Below are 21,738 nucleotides of genomic sequence, written 5' to 3'. Positions count from 1 at the left end.
TGCTTGAAATGCCATGTGTCGGACAGTGATGTGGTTGAAGGTACGCGTGGATCACTGTAACTGTTAATATATATGAACTGAATTTTGTCCGGTTTCCTGGTGCCACCCGTGTTCAGCGTTCATCTACCTCCAAGGTAAGTAAGTCGCTTCATAACAAATATTATAGAACATACTAGGTCTTGAACTGCTTGAAATGGATGTGACTCGACGTTATGTATTACAGAGGCACGTTCTGGGTGGCATGGGTGTGGCAGCGTGCGCAGACATTCTTCGAAAAGGCAAAATGCAGTATTTTTTTTCCGTCGGAGCATTTTCATCCGGAGTAGCTTTCCTATCTTGGCGCCTCTTAACATACTACACCGGTGCGACGTTGTACGCAACAGGGGCATTACCGGCAGGCGTTAACACCAATAAACGTGACGACCCGTTGCGGTGCTGTTCACACCGCAGCGGGTGTGAACAGCGCCGCAGCGGACAGCGCGGCATCCTACTTTTAGTCTGGTGGTGGTCCGATAAAGATAGCGGTCCTTGAGCGCTTGACCAGTTCCGCCCCAGCGCCAGCTACGCTGGTCAGCACCTTCGTGCTTTCTCCTTTCTGTTACCTGATCCTGTTTTGTCATGAAATGGACGAAAGGGCTGCTCATGCCCAACGCGTCATGCCACGCCATGCCATGTCATGTTAACGTAATGTTTTCAAATGCGCTAGCAGCAGGGCGAACGATGCGCCTCCCTAAAAGCGGTTGACATTTTCCTGCCCGGGCGATCCTGCATGACTGTTTTTGCCCTGGTGTCTGGGTAGTTATGTAAGTACTCACAAACCCGGGCATGACGTTTGTGTGACGAGGTGAAGAACAACGGACGGGAGCCGTCATCAACACCGCCACCCACCGCTGCTCTCAAATAGCGGCGGTTGTTCAGTAACTTGCGAATTTAAGGCTTTGCACGTGAACCGTATCAGAGTGTATTGGCACAGGACTCGACAGTCAAGGCGCTTCCTTTCAGCTGGACCCACGCATTGCGTTATGACAGGTCCCCGCGATCAACGCAGGATTACCGGATCACTTGTAACAGGCGAGGTCCTAAAAATTGTATTGGTCCCAGACATGTATTTATGTCGCGCACGCTGTCACAGTCATTGAGTGTCTGTCATGCAATAGCCAAGTGTAATGATCATCAAACTCTTGTGGGGCTGGTTGTGAGGAAGGTACATAAGTGCAGTGCATTACGTAAATGCTATGTGCATTCCGAAAGCGGAATATTCCTATAGGAGAATCCGATTGAAAAACTGTCGCACAAATTCGAGCTGTACTGTGCCCTGCTGCGCTGCACGTGTACTCCCGTGCCTCGACCACACATCGCCGAGTAGGATTTGAAATGTAAGTAACCAACTCAATTCATGGGAATGGGCAAGAACAATCTAACCCACTGCTAACGAAGAGTAGAGGCATCGTGCCAAATAACTGAATGCGTCACAGGAGCCTGCATGTGCCACCGGTGCAAAATCATCTGCTGTCGGGGCGGGGCAGACTTGAAACTTCTGTGCAGTTGCTGGCCGATACATACTAGTCACTTAATCCTATTATTAAGCGTTTCCCTGCGATCTGGATCTGTGCGAGTGGCAGCTTCAGCCGCCTCTGTGATACATCTGGGGTCTCAAGATCTAACCAGCTAAGCTCCTGTCAAGGGGTCTCAAAAAACTTCCCTGGTCACCTTACCAACGTAGCAATACAAATATCTGCGATGTCAACAGCAGCGAACAAAACAGGCGGATTACTGCAAGGGCATACCACACCTTCATGTTATATTTCCAAATATCACGCACATATATTGATACAAGGGGCTAGGGACTGTGCGTTTTATCATGACACATTTATAAAGATTCACACACACATGCACATGCACGTCGATTGACCACCTAAAGTTGTTCTAACTTACCTTGTGACAAAATGCATCTGTAATTTTACCGATGTTGTACCGATGAACTACATCCCGGAAAAAGCCTCTAAAAACCTCCCCCAAGGCCGTCTAAAAACGCTTGAATCGGAATATCAACCTGTCAATCAAGTATTTTCATCACATCCGACCGAATAACTGGTGCCTAAAGATACACGGACACTGTTATTTCATCGCATGGAGCTCTTGGACAGCACGCCGTTGGTAATTTTCTTTTCTCTTTTTCAGTATACTGCCCAGTCATCAAACAGCCATTGGATAAACAACGAAGGCAAAACGGATAGCGAATCTACGCCAGCTTAGATGGCGGTAAACGAAGAATTAGACTCCTTTTTGACGAGAGTGGACCAAGTCTGTAAGTATATTATCATCGTCGCTTGCAACTGAATGACAACAACTCCTCAATCACACTAATCAGTAAATGGATGTGGTGATCGATTATGAGTGGTCCGTTCATGATTTTCCGCCAAGCCTTCACGCGAATGGCGCAAAATACGATTGGATACTGAGCAGCCGACTCCTCACACCAAATATGGAAACTTAAATTTCGACCGACTCAGGGAAATGTGGCATCGCCGTACCGCTGGCGCCACGTGCAAACGTGTCCATTCAGGCCCATTTAGTGTGGGAAACAAACAATTCACAATGGCTCCGGAACGCGGTTAAAACTAGGTCCGGGTATTGGCAACTCGGGGTATTCGCGACGCAGGACCAATATTATTAGGTGGCGAAAACAGCTGACGATCGTGTCGAAGTGCTTGTTTGTGTAGGGGAAAGCCAGGTCGCACCCGGTCAAGTTAAACTTTTCATGTATAGATAGGTATAAATATATATATGAAACTTTACAAGCGCCATGCATGGGGCAGCGTTTGTAACCTTTATAAATCAGCCTCTTGAGTGGAAGGTGGCTTGCGTCCCCGTGTACGTTCCAATGTGTCGACTGTTGCATGTCCTCATTAGCGCGATTTGCCAGCAAGCAGAGGACAACTACCGGGAACAGCTGTCAGAGTGACGACGCGCCGCCCGCGGCTGATCAGCTGGCGGCTACCTGACGGATCGCCGCTGACGTGTTCCGCTCCACACGAGCTGCAATAAAGGGCGCACCGCTAACAAGGAAGTCGCCTGCTAATTGGCTTGCTATTACTTTGTGGACGAGGTCTGTTTAGTCACCTCGTTAAGGCGCGTTTGAGGGTCACTAGCTTTACAGCGGGTCAGCCGTATGGGCGGGAAAAGCGTGCCTTTCAGTGTGTACCAACACGGTGTACCTTTTGGAAACTCACGAAGGTTCACAGTGCTGTAGGAGAGCAGGATCGCAGGGCTGGTTCGGTGCAATTATCAAATTATCTGAGCTTAGAGGGAGGGATAAAATGGGAGCAGTCACATCACTTCTTGACACACATGTTGCTTCCACGTACATCAGCTCACATACGAATTAAATACAGTCTTCAAGTGTCTTCGCATGCATTCAGTGCTTTCTGAATTCACGAGGCATGCTTAATGTGCAGCGTGTTGGTGAACGTTCGTAAGGACAGTGGCCTCAAGCTGATGCATGTTTTATGTTTGTTTACCTGTTAGTCTTTCCTGAAAACGGTCAATGGGAGATGTGTTGCGTAGGCTGGCGCATATGATATTGCATACAGAAGTCGTCACAGGTTCATGCAGTCTTGTCGAACAAAACACAAGGCATGCTACTCATGAGTGAATGAAAGCGGTGCGAGTACATTCGCTGGCAACCACGAGCGTCGCAGGAGTTGTACGCTTTGGTGGGTTTAAAGTGGGAGATTAATGACCCATATGTCATGACTTATACGTTTATTATGTTAATGCTCTCTATGTTGGCGTTAAAATGTGCAATACAGCGTTGGCGTAAGCTCACTTTTGGATTTGGCGGTTTGAAACTGAGGATACTACACCTTATTTTTTGTAAAGGTCGATATCAAGCCGTTCAATTTCCAGGTTTGATCCCCGACAAAATGCGCCCCTGTGACCCGTCTTTACCGACCAGTTGACAACTGACGAAAGAAACCAGGTAGGGTTAATGGCTGAGCCATTACATTGTGTACCAACTTCTCGAGTCCCGACAGAAGTTAACATGTGATGGGCCAACTGTAGCGGCGGGGTGTTTGCATTGGTACTTGTGTTTTCTTTGCTTGACAACCATCCTGAAAGGGCATTTCCATTTTCGGTTTATTGCAACGTTCTCCAGTTTCGCGTCGTTACACCACTTACTTACCCATTACAACACATGACAAAAAAGATGCGCATAACAGGTGATGCTACAAAATATACGATGAAATACGATGTTACGACTAGGTTTTGAAATATGATGCGATAAGATGCGGTACGATAAATACGAGACGATAAAATACGATGCGATCACTCAGGTAACCAACTTAGGTTTCCAACTAAGACGCATCACCCTGAGCTTCTGTGTTTTGAAATGTGAGTTATTCTTCCCTCAAGTCAGAGACGAAGACAGAGCAGTGGTCGGGGGCAAGCGATTTCAGTTTGTCGCGGCACGGTAAGGAAAGGCTCGCTTGGTAGCTTCCAATCGGCACCTGGACAGTGGAGAGCCAAGGACATGGACGAGCGCAGTCTCCCTCAGTCAATGAGACGAATCTGGCTTAAAAGAGAATGAACAACTGTGGTCGATTCTCTGCGTCTTAGGGTTTTGAATACTTAAAGCACATCTCTCCCTCTCTCTGTCTCTGTCTCTGTCTCTGTCTCTGTCTCTGTCTGTCTCTGTCTGTCTGTCTGTCTGTCTGTCTGTCTGTCTGTCTGTCTGTCTGTCTGTGTGTCTGTCTGTCTGTCTGTCTGTCTGTCTGTCTGTCTGTCTCTCTCTCTCTCTCTCTCTCTCTCTCTCTCTCTCTCTCTCTCTCTCTCTCTCTCTCTCTCTCTCTCTCTCTCTCTCTCTCTCTCTCTCTCTCTCTCTCTCTCTCTCTCTCTCTCTCTCTCTCTCTCTCTCTCTCTCTCTCTCTCTCTCTCTCTCGCTCTCGCTTTTTCTCCCTCAACAAGTCATCAACCCGAGGCTAGCATAGATATTCCAGAGTCGGTGTTATATGTTGGCTGCGGTGTTATATTTTTGCCAGAGACAATCCCTGACTGCAAAACTTATAGCTTTTTGAATCCTTTGTACCTGACACTCTTTCCCGTCACACCATACATATACACCGTAAGTTATGCGTGCCACTAACTCAGGCGTTGACAACAGTTTTGAGAACATCAATATAAAGTAATGCTTGGGGCGGTACAGCGAGATTTGAATTCCGTAACATTTTAGCAAGACTTTGGCGACGTGCTTCTCCACGAAAGCGTTGAGTCTACGATCATTTCTTGTGTCGTGAGGGTGAAATAGTGTCTTCATCTATCGCAAAGTGAAAATCACGGGTTTTCTTTAAATTATGTTTTGAACCTATAAGAGCAAAGTCGGTTTTGTCCTTGTTCGTTTTCAGTGATTTAACGCTGAACCAAATCTAAAGTTCGCAAAATGATATTTCCAGACGATGTTTTAGAGCTTCCGGACTCTTCTTGCTGGGAAGAGCGTGGTACAGGAATTGAGTGCCGTCTGCGCATGAGGCGGGACGTCCATGTGACAGGCGACTGGGCAAGTCGTTCGTAAATAAGCTGAAAAATGGTGGACCTAGTATGGGTCCCTTGGGCACTCCGTGGCTTACCGGCAGGGTCGTTAGTCCTCCACGCACCACCTGTCTCCGACCACTCAAATAAATTTTAAACAATCAGGGTCCACGCCGTACCACTGAAATTTGGCTATGAGCAAGCCACGTTTAATGCTGTCGAAAGCCTTGGATGGATCGATAGCAGCTAATGAAAACATATCTCCGTCGTCGACGTCCCTCACCAGCTCTCCGACAGCGTCGAGCATAGCGTCCTCAGTGCAGTGACTCTGCCTATAAGCTTATTGAGCAGGCCTGAGGATACCATTGCTTTGGGGATGCGTGTTAAGCTGTCCACAAGCGACGTTTTCCAGTATTTTAGATAGCACACTTAAGAAAGATATGAGCCTATTGCTAACTAGTACAGCTGTGTCACCTGATTTCAGGATGGGTACCACGGATGCAATTTTCCTTTTGTACGGAAATATTCGAGTTAGGGTCAGGGTCTTTGCAACGTACTTTGGTTAAGAATGCCCTATTCCACGGGCCATCTGTGCAAAATATTCAGTAAATTTGCTTTGTTTAATGCTGCATGTCACAACAGACTAAAAGATACACTTGCGCCTGTTGGTGCTGCGGTCCTTAGATCCCATCACCGTAGTATTGGGATATTAGACTGTCATTACAATCGCAGCTTGGAATATTTTTTTACAAAGACGGTTATATTCAAGCAGGGCAAAATAGCATTCCCTGACGCTGCCTTTTTTACAGGAAGCGCGTAATCTGGTAATAGCGCTGTAGATGTTAAAGTAAATAAGAAGGATTGGTAACTAAACTGACCTTGTGAGCATGCCATACGGCAAAAAGCGAGGCTGCCATTTTCCCTTTATGTAGCTGTGCCATTTGTGGCAAATTATTTCCAACGTGCTTTCTATGCACGCAGATAGTACATGCCAAGTTTCTGGGCAAGCGCCTTGCGATGCAGCTGGCTGCCGAGCTCCGAGAAAGATCTTAAAATAAGCCTATCATGCATGGAGAGAAACTAGGCAGCAATCCCATCCCATCTCCATAGAGGTTCCGACGCCACTGAATTCTCCTGAAACTCGGCAGCCTCTGCGCTACGCTCATCAGCGCGAGTTTCTCAATCACAGCTCATGTGATCCGGCCAATGGAGGGCTCGTCTCGACTCGTCTCATGTAGGGTTTGACACTGGCTCACCCGCTTAGGCTTCCAAGTAGCAAGAATCGTTCCGGTCGCACAGTCGTCCGCAGGTTGTTGTTAAGTCCTGTTAAGTCCTGCTGCACCATGGACACGCTTAGAGAGCCCTGGACTCCAGCCGCATGTTCCGGTCAGCTCCAAATGGCCCGGAGCTCACTGATGAGCGCATTGCCGTCCACCGCGTCCGGACGGTAATCCCACCGATAGTCCCACCGGTAGTCCCACCGGTAGTCCCACCGGTAGTCCCACCGATAGCCCCGGTGGCTGGTTTGGCAGCTGTCTCCCACTCAGCAATGTGATCAAACTGGACGGCACCAGGAAGCCTCGCCGCCATCAGAACTGCGTAGCGCTTCGATCACATCTTCAGACAATGTCCACCGCTACCTTGAGATTTGGCCACGTGGTGGCGTCGTCGGCGCCCGCCCCTTCGCCAACGCGGCAGGACCGGCGGCAGATCGGTCCACCAGCAGCATCTTCGGATGAACTTCGGATGGATTCGGATCATCTTCGTCAGCCCACGGCGGAGCAGGATTCTCCCTGCCTCAGCCAGCCTGTGTTTTGTTGTCGTGTGTTGTGTTCTTTGTCCGTGAGACTAGTCATACAAGGCAGCGGACACAGCAGCTGTTGGGCGACGGGTTAGACAGTGCAGTTCTCCAAGCCGCGGAACGCTGCCGCGTGTACTCTACTGTATAAAGTCTAAACGCCTACAAGATGAAGCATGTGCCTGCAGGCAATCACAGTGCTCGTGCACCCTACCGCTCGCATTCTTTAAGGGTGTGTCTCTAGTTGAGGGACCAAACGCTCCGCTTAATACAAACGGAGTATCCCAGTAGATTATTCTGCACAACACTAAAGAGGCTAATAAATTTTATATCACTTACAAGTGCTGTCGATGGTTGGCAAGCCATCTTGATACATTGCAAACCAAAAGTTTTTTTACGATCTCGGGTTGCACCTCGGCACTTTTGATGCCTGCTGTTGGGTGGCAGACGGGCGGAATTAACTATTGCTGTGAACGCGTCTCACGTGGCCCTCCCCTTGCACTGTCCCTGGCGACTGGATTCGTCAGGGACCTCTGTGGGCCGCCTCCCCGAGGCCTCCAGATATGTGTGATAAACCGGCCTGCATCCCGTCTCAACACTGCTTCCCGTGGCCGTTGACACTGCCAACCTACAACGTTCAAAGTTAATAGGTTTTGCAAGCGGCGGCGTCATGCAAAAATGGAATCATGTTGCTGCAAACTGTAGGTTTAACGCTCCAATTATAACATCAAAGTGCCAGTACAACGCTGAGGTTGTAGCTCATGTAACGCTAAATGCTTTTCACGCATGAATAAAAGTTGTTGAATTCAAAAAGGACGCAACTATTCAAAACTTAAAATCCCTCAATATTCCATGCGCACGCTGCAAGGATGCGAGCACATCAACAGGATAGAAACATGCAACCCACTGCTGTAAGTTTGCCGATCTCCTGCGACAAAAGTAAGACGCCCCCCCCCCCCAAACATACGATTATTTCATCTCACTCGATCCGCTCCTGTCATCCTGATTCCACCCGCAGATGTCGCCACTTATCACCTGATGACATCATCATATAAAATTACATCTACCTTCAGGTATGATCTATATATATTTATATATATATATATATGTATATATATGTATATATATATATACATATATATTCGATTTTTTTTCGAAACGCGGCTAGAAAGTCTGAGGGGACGTTTTAAGCGCCTGGACAGGACCAAAATCCTCACACAACACAACTCAAACTCTGGACAAAACTTAAAGCCTGCTCGTAACTTAACTCCGGAGCACCAGGAAGTGCTTTGCTCTGTGCCGCTGCCTCGCGGCAAGCGATATGCTGCCGCGGTCTGCTCTTACATGGTGGAGTAGGCGGCCTGCGTCATGCAAAGTAATCATGCTGGTACCCTTGACAGGAGGACGCTGATACAACGCCAGCCCACGCCCCATCAACACGCGGCCTGGATGGGGCCGCCGGGAGGGGCAGCCGGGATATCCGCGTGGCGGCGGCGCTGTACCGTTAACGTATGCAGGGCACGGCTCGGTGTGGTGACGGAGGGACCAGGGGACCCCGCCCATGCAGCGCTGCCGCTTCGGTCCGGTGCGGTGCGGTCCGGTCCGGCCACGTCTGCCAGCGGCCGAGACGCCGTCGGCCAGACCTGCCAAGTAAGTTCATGCGGTCCGTGGCCAGACCGGTCGGTACAGTTGGACCATTGCTGGTAATGTTTGCGGATTGTTGGTAGATGATCGCCGACAGAGTGCAGACACAGCCAAAGTCGGAACTTTAAGCTTACAGGCGCACACACACATGCACACACATAAAAATAGAAGAAAGTAGTGACTAAGTCACATATAAAGGCACATAAAAACCCAATAAAACATTCAACGCCGCTGGACAAAAACGGTCCCCCGACCATCACCCATGGCAGTGACAAACTTTTTGACATGGGTTTCAGACAAGAAAATACACAAACTAAATGCACGTGCCACTGAGCATTGCCGTTCAGTTTATTCAGTTTCACTGGAGGCCAGTTAAAAATGCCGGGTTTGATGGTATTTATACCAGAAGTAGAATGCAACAAGGAAATATGGCGGATAGCACACGCAGGTGCGTGGAGCAGAAAGCATCTGAGCAGGTAGGGATAACCAGCGTTATTCCCGTGAACATGATAGAGGAATAGTCCATGACACCGAACCTACATGGATCGTTTTTTACAGTACATGGTAAGTAATGGTACAGTACATGGTACAGTACATGGTACAGTACATGGTACAGTACACTGGTACAGTACATGGTACATAGTACAGGTAGTAAGTACATGGTATTAGTAAGTACATGGTATTAGTAAGTACATGGTACATTACAGTACATGGTACATAGTAAGTACATGGTATAAAGACCAGTAAAGAAGGCATCGACCGTTCCCAGTCTGCCCGCTTACAAGGAGGGCTTTCCAAAAGGCGCACGACGAGTTTCGCGTCATGAAAATGGCCGCAGCACGTACAAAATATGTATCAACGATCAGCTGGCTCCTAATGAAAATGGCTACAATAACAATTGCACCAAATTGCGTTTCCAACCTGTCGACCGATAAATTGCTGTGTGGGCCGATATCATGCTGTGTGCTGAAAGACGAATGATTGCTGTGCAAGTAGACTGGTTAAGCACGGACCGGAGGGCGATTCGGAACTTAGTGTCAGAGTGCCGTAGACGGTGTCGCGACATTAGTGCTATAGCAAAAACTGCTGCTGACAGGAGTGCCACGAAATCAGTTATACGCGACATTACTTCCACTGAGGAAAGTCATACAGACCTTACTCATACGCGACGTCATTTCTGCTGCAAAAACTTATACGACACGAATGCTACACGACAAAATGTATGCTTCCTAAACTTATCCCATCGCAGCTACTGCAAAAACTTGTACGCCACGCTCACTTATACACGATGTTACTTCTACGGCACTTGTGCAGTCTTTACTTTTACGTGGCATTGCTTCTGCTGCAAAAACTCATACACTTGCATGCTGCACGACGAAGCTTATCCTGCAAACACCTTAACTCGTGATTATGTATATAGTAAATACTTATGCAGTCTTCATTTATACACGACCTTCTTCTGCTGCGACAACTTATGCACGACAAAACTTACGCTGCAGAAACATATTTCAGTTATTACTGCTACAGCGCAGAATTGACCACAAACTTTTACTGTAACATTAATAATGTTGCGTATAAGACTTTGCAGTAAAAGTAATGCCGCGTGTAAGCGATGGCTGAATAATTTTTTTGCAGTTAAGGCAATGGCGGGTATAAGTATTGAAGCATAAGTTTTGTCTTGTAACACTAATGTCACGAATAGGTCGTTGCAATAGAGTTAAAGTCGTGTATAAGTAATGACTGCATATGTTTTTGGGGTGTAAATACATACATGAACAAGCTTAAAGTGTAAATTTTGCCATCTAGGACTGATGTTGCGCATACGTATTTGCCGCAGAATGTCAAATATAAGTTCTTACAGCACAAGTTGTGTCACAAAGCATTAATGTGTATAAGTTGGCACTGGAAGTAACCTCGTAGCACGGCTGTCGTAGTGGTTTTGTTGTAGTGCTTATATCGTGAAACCGCTACGGACATGACTGAGCTGTCGCGCTTTTTAGCCTTTCAACCGGTTCCTGTGCTAGACTTCCCTCGCTGCATGTTATGTAATGGGTATCACACTTATAGCCATAGCAGGTGTCTGGAGTTGTGAAGCATTTCTTAGATTATGCTGATGATTACTCTGACGATATGTGCTTTGTTTAGTACTGTTTTCATGCTAGATTATTTCCCAGATAGTGACACCATCAATGGCAGCACGGATGTGATTGTAGGACTCGTCACGTTCCTTTCAGCTGCTCACCCTACGCTGCCGCTGGGAGATAAACGACTTACAAGCTGCTAACCTTGGGCATTGTTTTCTTTATAGCGTTGGATCGAATTTCCTGGAGCAAACTTACTTCTGGTTTAAGGGCGCTTGGCCATGAGACGTGCACTCACGATGACTGACTGTGCATGGCTATTTCTGCACCAGTGTCGTCCCTTGTTGGACAGGACACGGGCGTTTGAATGTTGTGACTCCTTCCTTTTCTCGGCTGCGTACACGTTTACGTCCGTCATGGCCGGTGACTGGCACCCAGCTAAATGCAGCGTCTATTGAGAGCGGTGACGAAGGCCGAACAGACTCACGGCGCGTCAGACATCCGCAAGTCAGCAGAGTGGCTCGCGCTGAACAGCTCACAGCACGATACAGCGGTGCACAGCACAGCACAGCACACAGACGGACATGGCACAGTTCAGCACACGGCGCGAAATACCGGGATCCGACGCCATGCGTGTCAGCGGAGCACAGCGCAAACAGCGGGCCGTGACACAGCGCAAACATCAAGTCCTGACGCGACTCGACACGCCAAAGCTGGCCCCAGCTCAGTGCAAAGCGTCGGGCCTGCCCCAGCGCGGCTCAGCAGAGCACAACACAGCCAGTGGGCCGCGGTTTGTACTCGCATAGCTCAGCACGGGCGATTAAGCGACGTCATGGCCTACCAAACAACCAGCAGCTGAGCTCGGACCATGACAGAACCTGCACGGATCGTGACAGCGCCAGCCCGGATTATGACAGCGCCGGCTAGGGTCACGACAGCACCAGCTCGGATAATGACAGCACCAGTTGGGATCATGACGGCACCAACTCGGATCACGACAGCATCAGTGCGGATCACGAAAGTACCTTCGCGGATCATAACAGCACCAGCTCGCATCATGATAGCACCAGCTCGATGGCAGTACCAGCTTGGATCACGATTAATCCCAGGCTGCGGACCGGATCCCTGCACGCAGACCTGGACGAGCTGGAGGCCGGATAGTTTCGCGTACTTATTCACATCAAGATCTGCAAGAAACAGGAAGTGCGCATTAAAAGCAGTTTGTCGTTTGTCAACGGTGCATGATGCGAGTGTACGGTGCATGCCGTAATGTACGTACGGTGCATGCCAACGCTCAATGAGGGGAGCAAACCCGCAAATGGTGCAAGCACAGGCTTGTTCCCCTTTTGCCTCTTACTCGGGTATGGGGACGCGAGTACTAAGGGGCACCGGGGGATGAGCCCTCCAAACTTTCTGAAGGTTCAACATCGTGGCATCGTGGGCGTTGACTGGAATGATATAACCAAAAATGGCTATTACTCCCCCTCCCCGACAACTTAAGAGGCCTTCCATTGTTCCTGCCTGAGAGCTATTTTTATGATATGGGTGTCTAGTGGCTGTCTTTCCCTGCGGCGGCTGACGTGTTGAAGAACTTTATACCCGTCCTATTTAATGCTGTGTTTTTTTCTGGACTAGGTTCACATTTTGCTCTCTAGCTCTCTCTCTCTCTCTCTCTCTCTCTCTCTCTCTCTCTCTCTCTCTCCTCTCTCTCTCTCTCTCTCTCTCTCTCTCTCTCTCTCTCTCTCTCTCTCTCTCTCTCTCTCTCTCTCTCTCTCTCTCTCTCTCTCTCTCTCTCTCTCTCTCTCTCTCTCTCTCTCCCTCTCTCTCTCTCTCCCGCGGTATACACTACAGTTCAATATTATTCATATGGAGACAGAAAAAAAGAGAGGTAATGTATACACACGCATATATCGCCTTGCCATTATTTGGAAAGGACTGAGAAGCGTTTTTGTTTGTGAGGTATTTTGAAAACTGGTTAAAAATTGGCATGACCCTTTTTATAGGGTTTATTTACCATGCTACAATTTAAGTTGTGGCTGCCCAAACTACAAAGATTTTGATTCCACGGGCGTGTCACAAATGTGTAGTTTCTTCTCGCAGGCGCCAACGTATATCTTTGAAAGGCATCGTAATTCTGTATGTATCTGTAAATACGTGAAGCTGTGCTTGTTCCAGTTCAACTTAAGGTACCAGGCAGTGAGATTTGCACTTGCTAATGCCACGCCCTCTGAATGTCTGGCCGACGAAAATGGTTTGCTCCGACCTGTGTGAAATGTGCGAAATCATTGTTGCCCGCTCTCTTTGTTGTCATCGTGTTCCCACGCAACAGTCTCATTTGGAAGAAATGAATACTCATCAGTGTACTGAGTTGCATGACCTTTGCTGACCATGCCATCTTCTGTGCATGCCTCAGAAGATAGCCCTGGTGTACCGACGTGTGTGGGTTTAGGTTTAGATGGTTAGAACCACCTCAAATGCCTCTGAAGTTCAAACTGTACTCATGGACACTGAGGGAAAAATAAACTTTCGAAATAATGAATTCCAAGTAATTAATAATTAATTGCAACAAGTGCCTATGAGTAACTTTTTGTTAAAACGTCTACTACTGCACACAATCATGGGGTAAAAATGGAACAATTATTCGAATTGTTATCATCGTCAATGGTGCAGTTACTTACCCTTCGTCGCAACGGTGCACATGGTGTTAACAATCTGGCCTTCGTACTTATCTGGGCTCGTCGAGTGCCAAGTCTATGATACTGTGCTCGTCCTGAGAACATTTCGTGTGCAGTCATGTATGCACCGCAGTCTCACGACTTTCCAGAAGCTCCGAGATTCAAAGCAACAATCCTGCCATTTGTTGACCAACACTCAAACCGTTACATTAGCGATGACAGATGGCAGCGGCACCGAGGCACTCAGTTTACCCAGTCTGTACCCGAGCGGTGCCGGCATCGACGTCAACTGGGTTGGGCCGGGTCGCCAAGCTCTGAATTTTTGGATGTTGTAAGCGCATGGAGGCACCATCGAACTGCGATCTCATTTTTAAATAACATAATCAGCATCATGGGAATTGAAACATGAAATGTCTTGGCTGAAGCTGTTGGTCAAGATGTGACTTGCGTTACTGGCAGGATATTTATCGGATCTAGGAAACTAAGCTCCGGTGTCAGTAAAAACAGGTCGTGTCGGCAGTGTTTTGACAGGGAGGAATCAAGTGATTTCGTAGCTTTTTTCATAAACACGCACTTGATGGCGAAAACATTATTACGTCATCAATCTAATTCGGACGGCAACTCAAGGCATGAAGAAATCAACCGGAGTAAATTGTCTTGAATCAGAGCAAGGCGTAACCAAAGGCGTGGGACATGGCCTACCTCCATAGATCACCCGACAGGCTCAACTAAGCTCTTTGTGCATTCAGCTGCGTCAGAAATTGACCTTCCCCGACGCTCACTACGATTGGTTCCATCAGTCCGGTGCGGTGACCAGCTCGTCTTTACGAGGCCGTACAGCGGACCGACGTCCGGTGAGCCACCAGGTGCGCGACTCTGGCGTTCTTGGCGGCTTCGCTTCGCCGCAGCTCGCCGAAGTTTGCTGCTCGTGTGGAACGGCCGGGCAGCTTCCGAGAACGGCGCCGCTCTTTATGGTGGCCTTCCTATCACCGGCCACCGAGGACAACCGGCCCTTTAGGCTGTAAATTTCTTCAGGAAACCGGCTATCGCCGTTCTCGGAAGAAACGGCCACGTTTGTATAGGGGCGTACACAGGCTGAAAAAGTGGTTGGCTCAAACCTTTAGCAACTTTCGCGTGAGTTTTTTCCGGTATCGCCATGAAGTTAACATTACTTAAACTTTCACGAAACTTAGGAGAGCTATAGCACATGCCTCCGCCCCCCCCCCCCCCCCCCCCGTCTTCCTCATCCGTCTCTTTGCCAGTATATTCGAGTGACGTGCAACAGTTAAGATGACCGAGGCGGTGCGAAGATAGACACCGCGTCGGTTTTCTCCCACGGTGTTGTTTTCTGGCAGTCACGGCCGGTGGCCACGACCTCGGCCGCACCGAGCCATACCGCGTGGCGCTCGATAGAGACGAGCCGTGGTACAATGAACATCATGCGCCGAGATAAGACTGCGCATTTATTGTCTGCAGATCTCACGTTCAAAATATGCGTCGGCTGTTGCCCGTAAGTTTGCATGTCTGTCAAAACGAAGACTGATCATAGGAAGGCGGCATGTCACCGGCGTCTGTCATCTCCTGCCGGCAGGCTCACCACTCGCTTTGACATGTCCGCCATCCATGCATATATATGTATATATATATATATATATATATATATATATATGCGCTGTCTGTGTCCTGTAACTCACGGTGTGTGGTGTGACGTCACGGACCATTGCGCCGCCGACCCATGGTCAGCAGTTCCATCTGTGACCCACAGCTGTCTCCAGGTTGTGAGCGCGTGACCTACCCAACATGTGCATCACCCCTGTTCGGCGACCGCGGTCGGCCACCGCTGACCGGCCGCACCTGTTCCGCAGCGTCGTTGATCGAGGCGCTCCGCTCGCCGGACCCGGAGAAGGTGCAACGGGCGACCGAGCGAGCCGACCTGCTGGTGCGCGGCCGGCTGGCTGAGGGCGCCGTTGACGAGCACGTCGAGTGCACGGTGGCGGCTGAGAATCGGTGCTCTGTCAACCCCCGGCCGGCGCTGCCGCCCGAGGCCGCTCAGCAGGGTACGGATCGAGAGTTGGCGCTGCGTGCCCCGATACCCCGACCCTCGCTACTCTGATGTTGGCGCTGCGTGCCCCGATACCCCGACCCTCGCTACTCTGATGTTGGCGCTGCGTACCCCGATACCCCGACCCTCGCTACTCCGATGCCGATGCTGCGTACCCCGATACCCCGACCCTCGTACCCGATGCCGGTGCTGCGTGCCCCGATACCCGACCCTCGCTACTCTGATGTTGCGCGTGCCCCGATACCCCGACCCTCGCTACTCTGATGTTGGCGCTGCGTACCCCGATACCCCGACCCTCGCTACTCTGATGTTGGCGCTGCGTGCCCCGCTACCTCGACTCTCGCCCCTCGATGTCGGTGCTGCGTACCCCGATACCCCGACCCTCGCCTCTCCGATGCCGGTGCTGCGTACCCGATACCCCGACCCTCGCTACTCCGATGTCGGCGCTGCGTGCCCGATACCCCGACCCTCGCCCCTCCGATGCCGGTGCTGCATGCCCCGATACCCCGACCCTCGCTACTCCGATGCCGGTGCTGCATGCCCCGATAACCCGACCCTCGCTACTCCGATGCCGGTGCTGCATGCCCCGATACCCCGACCCTCGCTACTCCGATGCCGGTGCTGCATGCCCCGACACCCCGACCCTCGCTACTTCGATGCCGGTGCTGCATGCCCCGATACCCCGACCCTCGCTACTCTGATGCCGCCCGGGAGAGTGCGAGCGACGATTGAGCTCTGTCTTTTGTTGTGCGATGTCACTCAGCACAGCGTGGGAGGCGGGGGGCGGGGAGATTTCTCCCTGGCTCTCTCTGAACAGTAGCGGATCGACATCACTAATTCAAACGGAAATCAAATACTTGTTAAAACGGAGTGAAAAAAACATTTAATTGTCCAATCCTAAGGTCGGAAACAAGCTCAAAATTGAGGTTAACTGTAAAAATCATGCCTTTCTTGAATCAGAGATAACATCAGCGTGGTATTTCATTGCATGAGGTCAGTACACCAGGAAACATGAAACAATGTGATTGGAAGCTTACCTAAGTCCTTGTGGGCTGTCTCACACGATGAGATCAGGGCCAGGCCACACGCAATTAGATCAAGGCCAGGTCATGCATGGCCATATGTGAAGTGGTTTACCAATGCCCTGAAACACCTGCTTCCAGGTCATTTTTGATCTGTATACCCCAAACCTCTGTTTGCTAGGCTTCTTGCGCTAGCTGCGGATCAGTGGAAGGTCAAAGTCCAGTTATAGGTCATTTGAGATTAACTTTGCCTACCGTATACCAACCTCAAAAAGCGTTGGCTTAGTTTTACAAACAAATTATATCTTCCCACAGTGGGCTGCCACTCGCGCATGATTTCCTCCATACTACAGATCAAAACATTCGTGATAAAATCCGTAGACATTTGTACCCGTAACATTGATGACACCCACTGACTCGTTTAACCAGCTCCTGAAGCTGAAGCGTCCCAATCACTGCGCGGCCTTATTCCCACGGTGGGTATTCGGCGTTACATTTTGCAAAGTCCCCGACCTATTGGCTGTCGCACCCTTGGGCTTACTTCGCTTCACTTCAGCCTTACCGCAGTCCCTCCCCCCCCCCCCCCCCGCCGCAGCTCACCAGGTCAGTTCACTGGCTTGGGATCAAATACGCCGCCCGCCGCCAGTCGCCGGCACACTTGATTTGCGAATGCCAACATCGGCCGCCGTGCATACAATTCATTTGAGCTGTTCCATCGTGCAGCCTTTGTTTTGATTATGCGGTCGTGCCGCTATCGGCCGCTCGCCGCCACTCATGCGGAGAGCCCGCCCCCGCGCGATCAGAGGCGGCCGCCTCCGCGCGCTCAGAGGCGGCCGCCGCCACGCGCAGCCACCGACGGCACCCCGCACCGAAAAAGCTCGGTTATAGCCTGGTCATAGCTCGCTTACTCTTGAAGATATTGGCTTGGAGTTGGGTCCAGGTATGGAAGATGGCGTGCTCCATCATACTGATAATTCCGTTTTTTTTTGTTATTCGCGACAGATATGGAAAACAATTTTTGAAAGATAAAATGGTTGTTAGGTGCAATGCGTTAGCATGCGTGTGTATACGACATGCCCAATAAGAAACTACCATAGCAGTTAATAAACCAAGTTCTTGTATTTTCCATCCCACCTCATCCCCCATTCCCCACTGAAAATAAACTCTGCCTTAAGGACGGAGAATAATCATAGGATTTTTCAACATAAACATTTCCAAAATACAAACGCCATGGAATACGGCCTCACCATGATGTAATTTTTTGTATCATGAGTCATACAGATGCCTGCAATGCCTCACCTCCACGATAATGTGGTGCTCAAAATATTTCATCCAGCGGCAATCCTAGCGGCTTAGGCCCAAGAAATAATACCGACGGCCGTCAGCAGTACTGGAAGCATGACCACCAGATTTATGCCAAATTCGTTGGGCTATCCAGGCTGATTGGCTATGTAAACTGCCAGCACACTTATGGTTAGCCATCGTCGTTAAAGCGAAAGTAACGATTTTAACAGTGTTCACTAGCTTCTTGTGCCTGAAATGTAAATCAGATGCTTATGTAAGAATGAACTACCTTCAGCTCCTGGCTCTTCGGCATTATGAGCTCAAAGCTCTTAGCTCATTTAGCGAACATTCAGCATAGCAGGAGGTACAGGTTAAACGATCTAATAGTGCTAAACAACGGATGTATTGGAGGTACTCAGTATATCGAGCTGCTCTCATCCTCAGGAGATAAGCGGAGATTGAGTACATCCATTCTTGAGGGTGGACGCAACTCGGAATTTGAGTACCGCTAATGTAATCGTTGCTTTAGCACCATAACGTCGTTCAATCAGTTCTTCCTGGTATATCGAACGATCGTCAGCTCATCATAAGAACTTGAACTGAACATGCTAAGGGATAGTCTAATGCATCACCTGGGTGACCAAAGTGATAACTGTGTTAGAGTCACGTGCGGTAAGAACTTACCCTGAGCGTAGATTGGAAAACTTTTTTGTAATAGATTCTAAATGTGAAACGGTCCCCTCAGGCACTGGGAGCCAATGAACCAGCCCAGCCGCCATGTGAGGCTGTCTATTTAAACACAGAGCGCTAGCTGTCCAGCTGATCACGATTGTCCCGTTGCAGAGGATTTCAAGCGGCAGCTGGAGGCGGATGCGGCGGAAAGGGCAGAGAACAGGAGGCAGGCGAAGGCAGAGTCCGCGGTGTGGAAGGAGAAGGCCATCCAGGCGTTCCGCGAAGGGAAATACGAAGAGGCTCTGGATGAGTACACCAAGGTACAAAGTGACGAGACATAACATGCAATGCATTGAAACATCCATATGCAATGGAAAGTGGAGGCGTACAATTGTCCCATCACTTTCACTTTGACGTTTCTCACAATATCTGAGAAGGGCTATCGCTCGGCTGCATTGTTGTGGAGATCAGCAGGCGTTGACTGCTCTCCACAGCTCCCCTGCAGAAACAGCTGGACGCCTGGCACGAGCCTAACCGGTTGCCGGTCAAGCACCATGAATTAGAGGCTTCTACACCCATCAGCTGTCTCGGGAGCCTGATTATCGTCACTACGGACGCGCTGGTCAGCGGCTTGACGCAGAAAACAGACGGCCCTTCAAGGGGCTTGGGTTTTGTGTAGGTTTTCAAGGCATGGATCTTCCGACTCCCACCTTAATGTACTTCACTCTAATCTTATAGCAGTATACAGAATATTAGGTGCATACAATGAAATGACGTTCTGATGAAAGTGATGTTCTGCAAGAAGTCACCACACTTGTCTGAAAAAAGCAGCTGCAGCTGAGAGAGGGTGTGCAAATTAAGAGGGGTGTACAAACTGGATGGGGCGTGCAAACTAGGAGGGGTGTGTAAACTGGGAGGGGTGTGAGAACTGGGAGGGGTGTGCAAACTGAAAGGTGTGCAAACTGAGCGGGGTATGCAGACTGGGAGGGTTGTGCAAACTGGGAAGGGTGCGTAGCTCGCAGCGGTGCAAATGTACGGCTTGAGCCGAAAGTTACATACTACTTCAAATACTTGTGCTCGACTCGATGAAGGACTTAGGCCTGGCCCGGTTCGGTACGCCATATGTAGGTAGCCATGCCACGATAGGTCTGAGCCAAATCACATTTATCCTGACACCTATTTGTAAACACTAAAAACCAGCATGAGATATCTGGAAATGTCAGTTACACTGATCAACGGATGTTTTTGAGAAACTGACGCACTTTCGATAGGCTCCTTTTGCTGTCGTTAGTATAGCTAGTACATGCCAATTTTTCTGAACCTAAGAATTGTCAAGTTATCTACCAGAAGCTGCTGCGCAAAGCTCCGTTCTGGGATGAGCGCAGGTGAGTCGCACTCTCATAGTTTCTGAAAATGGTCGAATTGCCTGGCGGAAAATCGTTCCTGCCAATGTTTATTTTTGTCATAAGATAGTTTTATTATAGGCCAATTGCAGTTATTTTGTATTGCCTTTTTTAACTGCGATCTCACAAAAGGCTTCTGATATATCTGTTACGGAACCGGTCTTGTCCTCCCATGAGCTGCTTCTCTGGTTCCAATTTTCAGAACGAAACACTGACACCTCATCGAATGGAAGCTACTTAGATCCTCTCTTGCATTTCATAGTGAACCCTCAGCGTCGTTGCGGAGGAAGGAAGGGTAGAAATCCAAACTACGAAATGCCATTGTTGATATCATAGAGCACGATAAAAAACAGCACCACATTGTTTGGCATCGGTATGTGCTTACTGGCCCTATTTTCTCCACGCATTGATCCCATGTCATATCATATTGCTGGGATGCGATGACATTTTCGGAGGCTTACAAAACCATCTTGAGGGTGCCGTTCGTTATCAGTCAATCGCGAAAAAGCAGCACGCAGTAGGGACCAAAACTGGAAATAAGATGGCGTTAGCGCACGAGTAGCTTTTGATAGTTTACTAACCTTTTCAATGTCAAACGAGATAAATTAAGAGTGATGACCTTTTTGCCATAAGTTGGCCCCAATTACGTTTTGCAACAATTCTCATTCATTGCACGTATTTATGTCCATTGGCTATTTCGGGGGGGGGGGGGGGAGAGCTGCTGTTTTCACGATGGGTCTTTATTTTTCGACAGAATGTTTCCGATCATTGATGTTACCTTGACACGGAGGGTCACAGGTTAACCAAAGCTTTGATTCCAAACTTTCTGCTTCTTTTGTTTCTTGGCTCTTGCCAATGGTCATTGGAAAAAAGTCTTCTACCCCCTCCCCGGACAACGAGTGTTACCTTTCTTTCCGCGAGCGGTAATGTTCTGAAACAGGACCATTTACAACCTTTGGTGGGTAAAGTAATAAACCTCAGAGCGGTATCCAGAAGATCAGTCGCTTTTTCCGTCACCTCCACAAATGGCAGGCAGAAAAACTACGAACAGAGCAAATTCATGAATAGGACAGGGTGACTAGTCAAGTTCTTCGGTGTGCATATCGCCCAAGAAAAACGCCAGGATTTCGGTAGGAACAGATGCGATATTATATAACAGACCCAAGCAGAGCGTTACTAGGCTAGGCGAGGATGATATATGCATAAATTAGCAGTGCTGCCTTTTCAAGGACGTCCTGTTCGACAGGCCTGAGTGGCGTGCGGTTAGAGCTCACTTTATCGCCGCCACAGCTGCCTGTCATTATTGGGGGCTCAGCCACGGTGGCTCGGCACTTGTTTGTAATGCCATCGTAAGGCCGTCAGAGTAATTTCGGCGTCCGCAGCATTCACGTGTGTCAACTTACGGGCACCACTCACGAGGATTGTGGTCGGAAAGAGCGTACTAAAATTGGTGAAAGGCAGATTGAAAGATGCAGGAGCTTACCACGCGCCCGGGTGGCCGGTTGGATACCCTTCGCTCGGGTGGGGGTCAACTTGAACCCCTGAGATCTCGGGAACTAAGAAAGCTA

The 21,738-nt window shown here is 49.2% G+C and overlaps 1 protein-coding gene across 1 annotated transcript in view; it reads left to right on the top strand.

Annotated features, from left to right (window-relative positions):
- Positions 1-21,738, top strand: part of LOC119110556 (tetratricopeptide repeat protein 12) — a 28,085-nt gene continuing 6,347 nt past the window's right edge. Inside the window, exons 1-4 of the mRNA XM_037234431.1 lie at positions 1-134; positions 2,182-2,308; positions 15,593-15,784; positions 18,939-19,087. Coding sequence (XP_037090326.1) covers positions 2,257-2,308; positions 15,593-15,784; positions 18,939-19,087 — 393 coding nt within the window. The 5' untranslated portion in view covers positions 1-134; positions 2,182-2,256. The remainder of the gene's footprint in view (positions 135-2,181; positions 2,309-15,592; positions 15,785-18,938; positions 19,088-21,738) is intronic.

This window comes from Pollicipes pollicipes, unplaced genomic scaffold (assembly GCF_011947565.3).
Source record: "Pollicipes pollicipes isolate AB1234 unplaced genomic scaffold, Ppol_2.1 Scaffold_7231;HRSCAF=8579_pilon_pilon_pilon, whole genome shotgun sequence".
Taxonomy (NCBI): Eukaryota; Metazoa; Arthropoda; class Thecostraca; order Pollicipedomorpha; family Pollicipedidae; genus Pollicipes; species Pollicipes pollicipes.
This window is presented reverse-complemented; position numbering and strand designations above follow the sequence as displayed.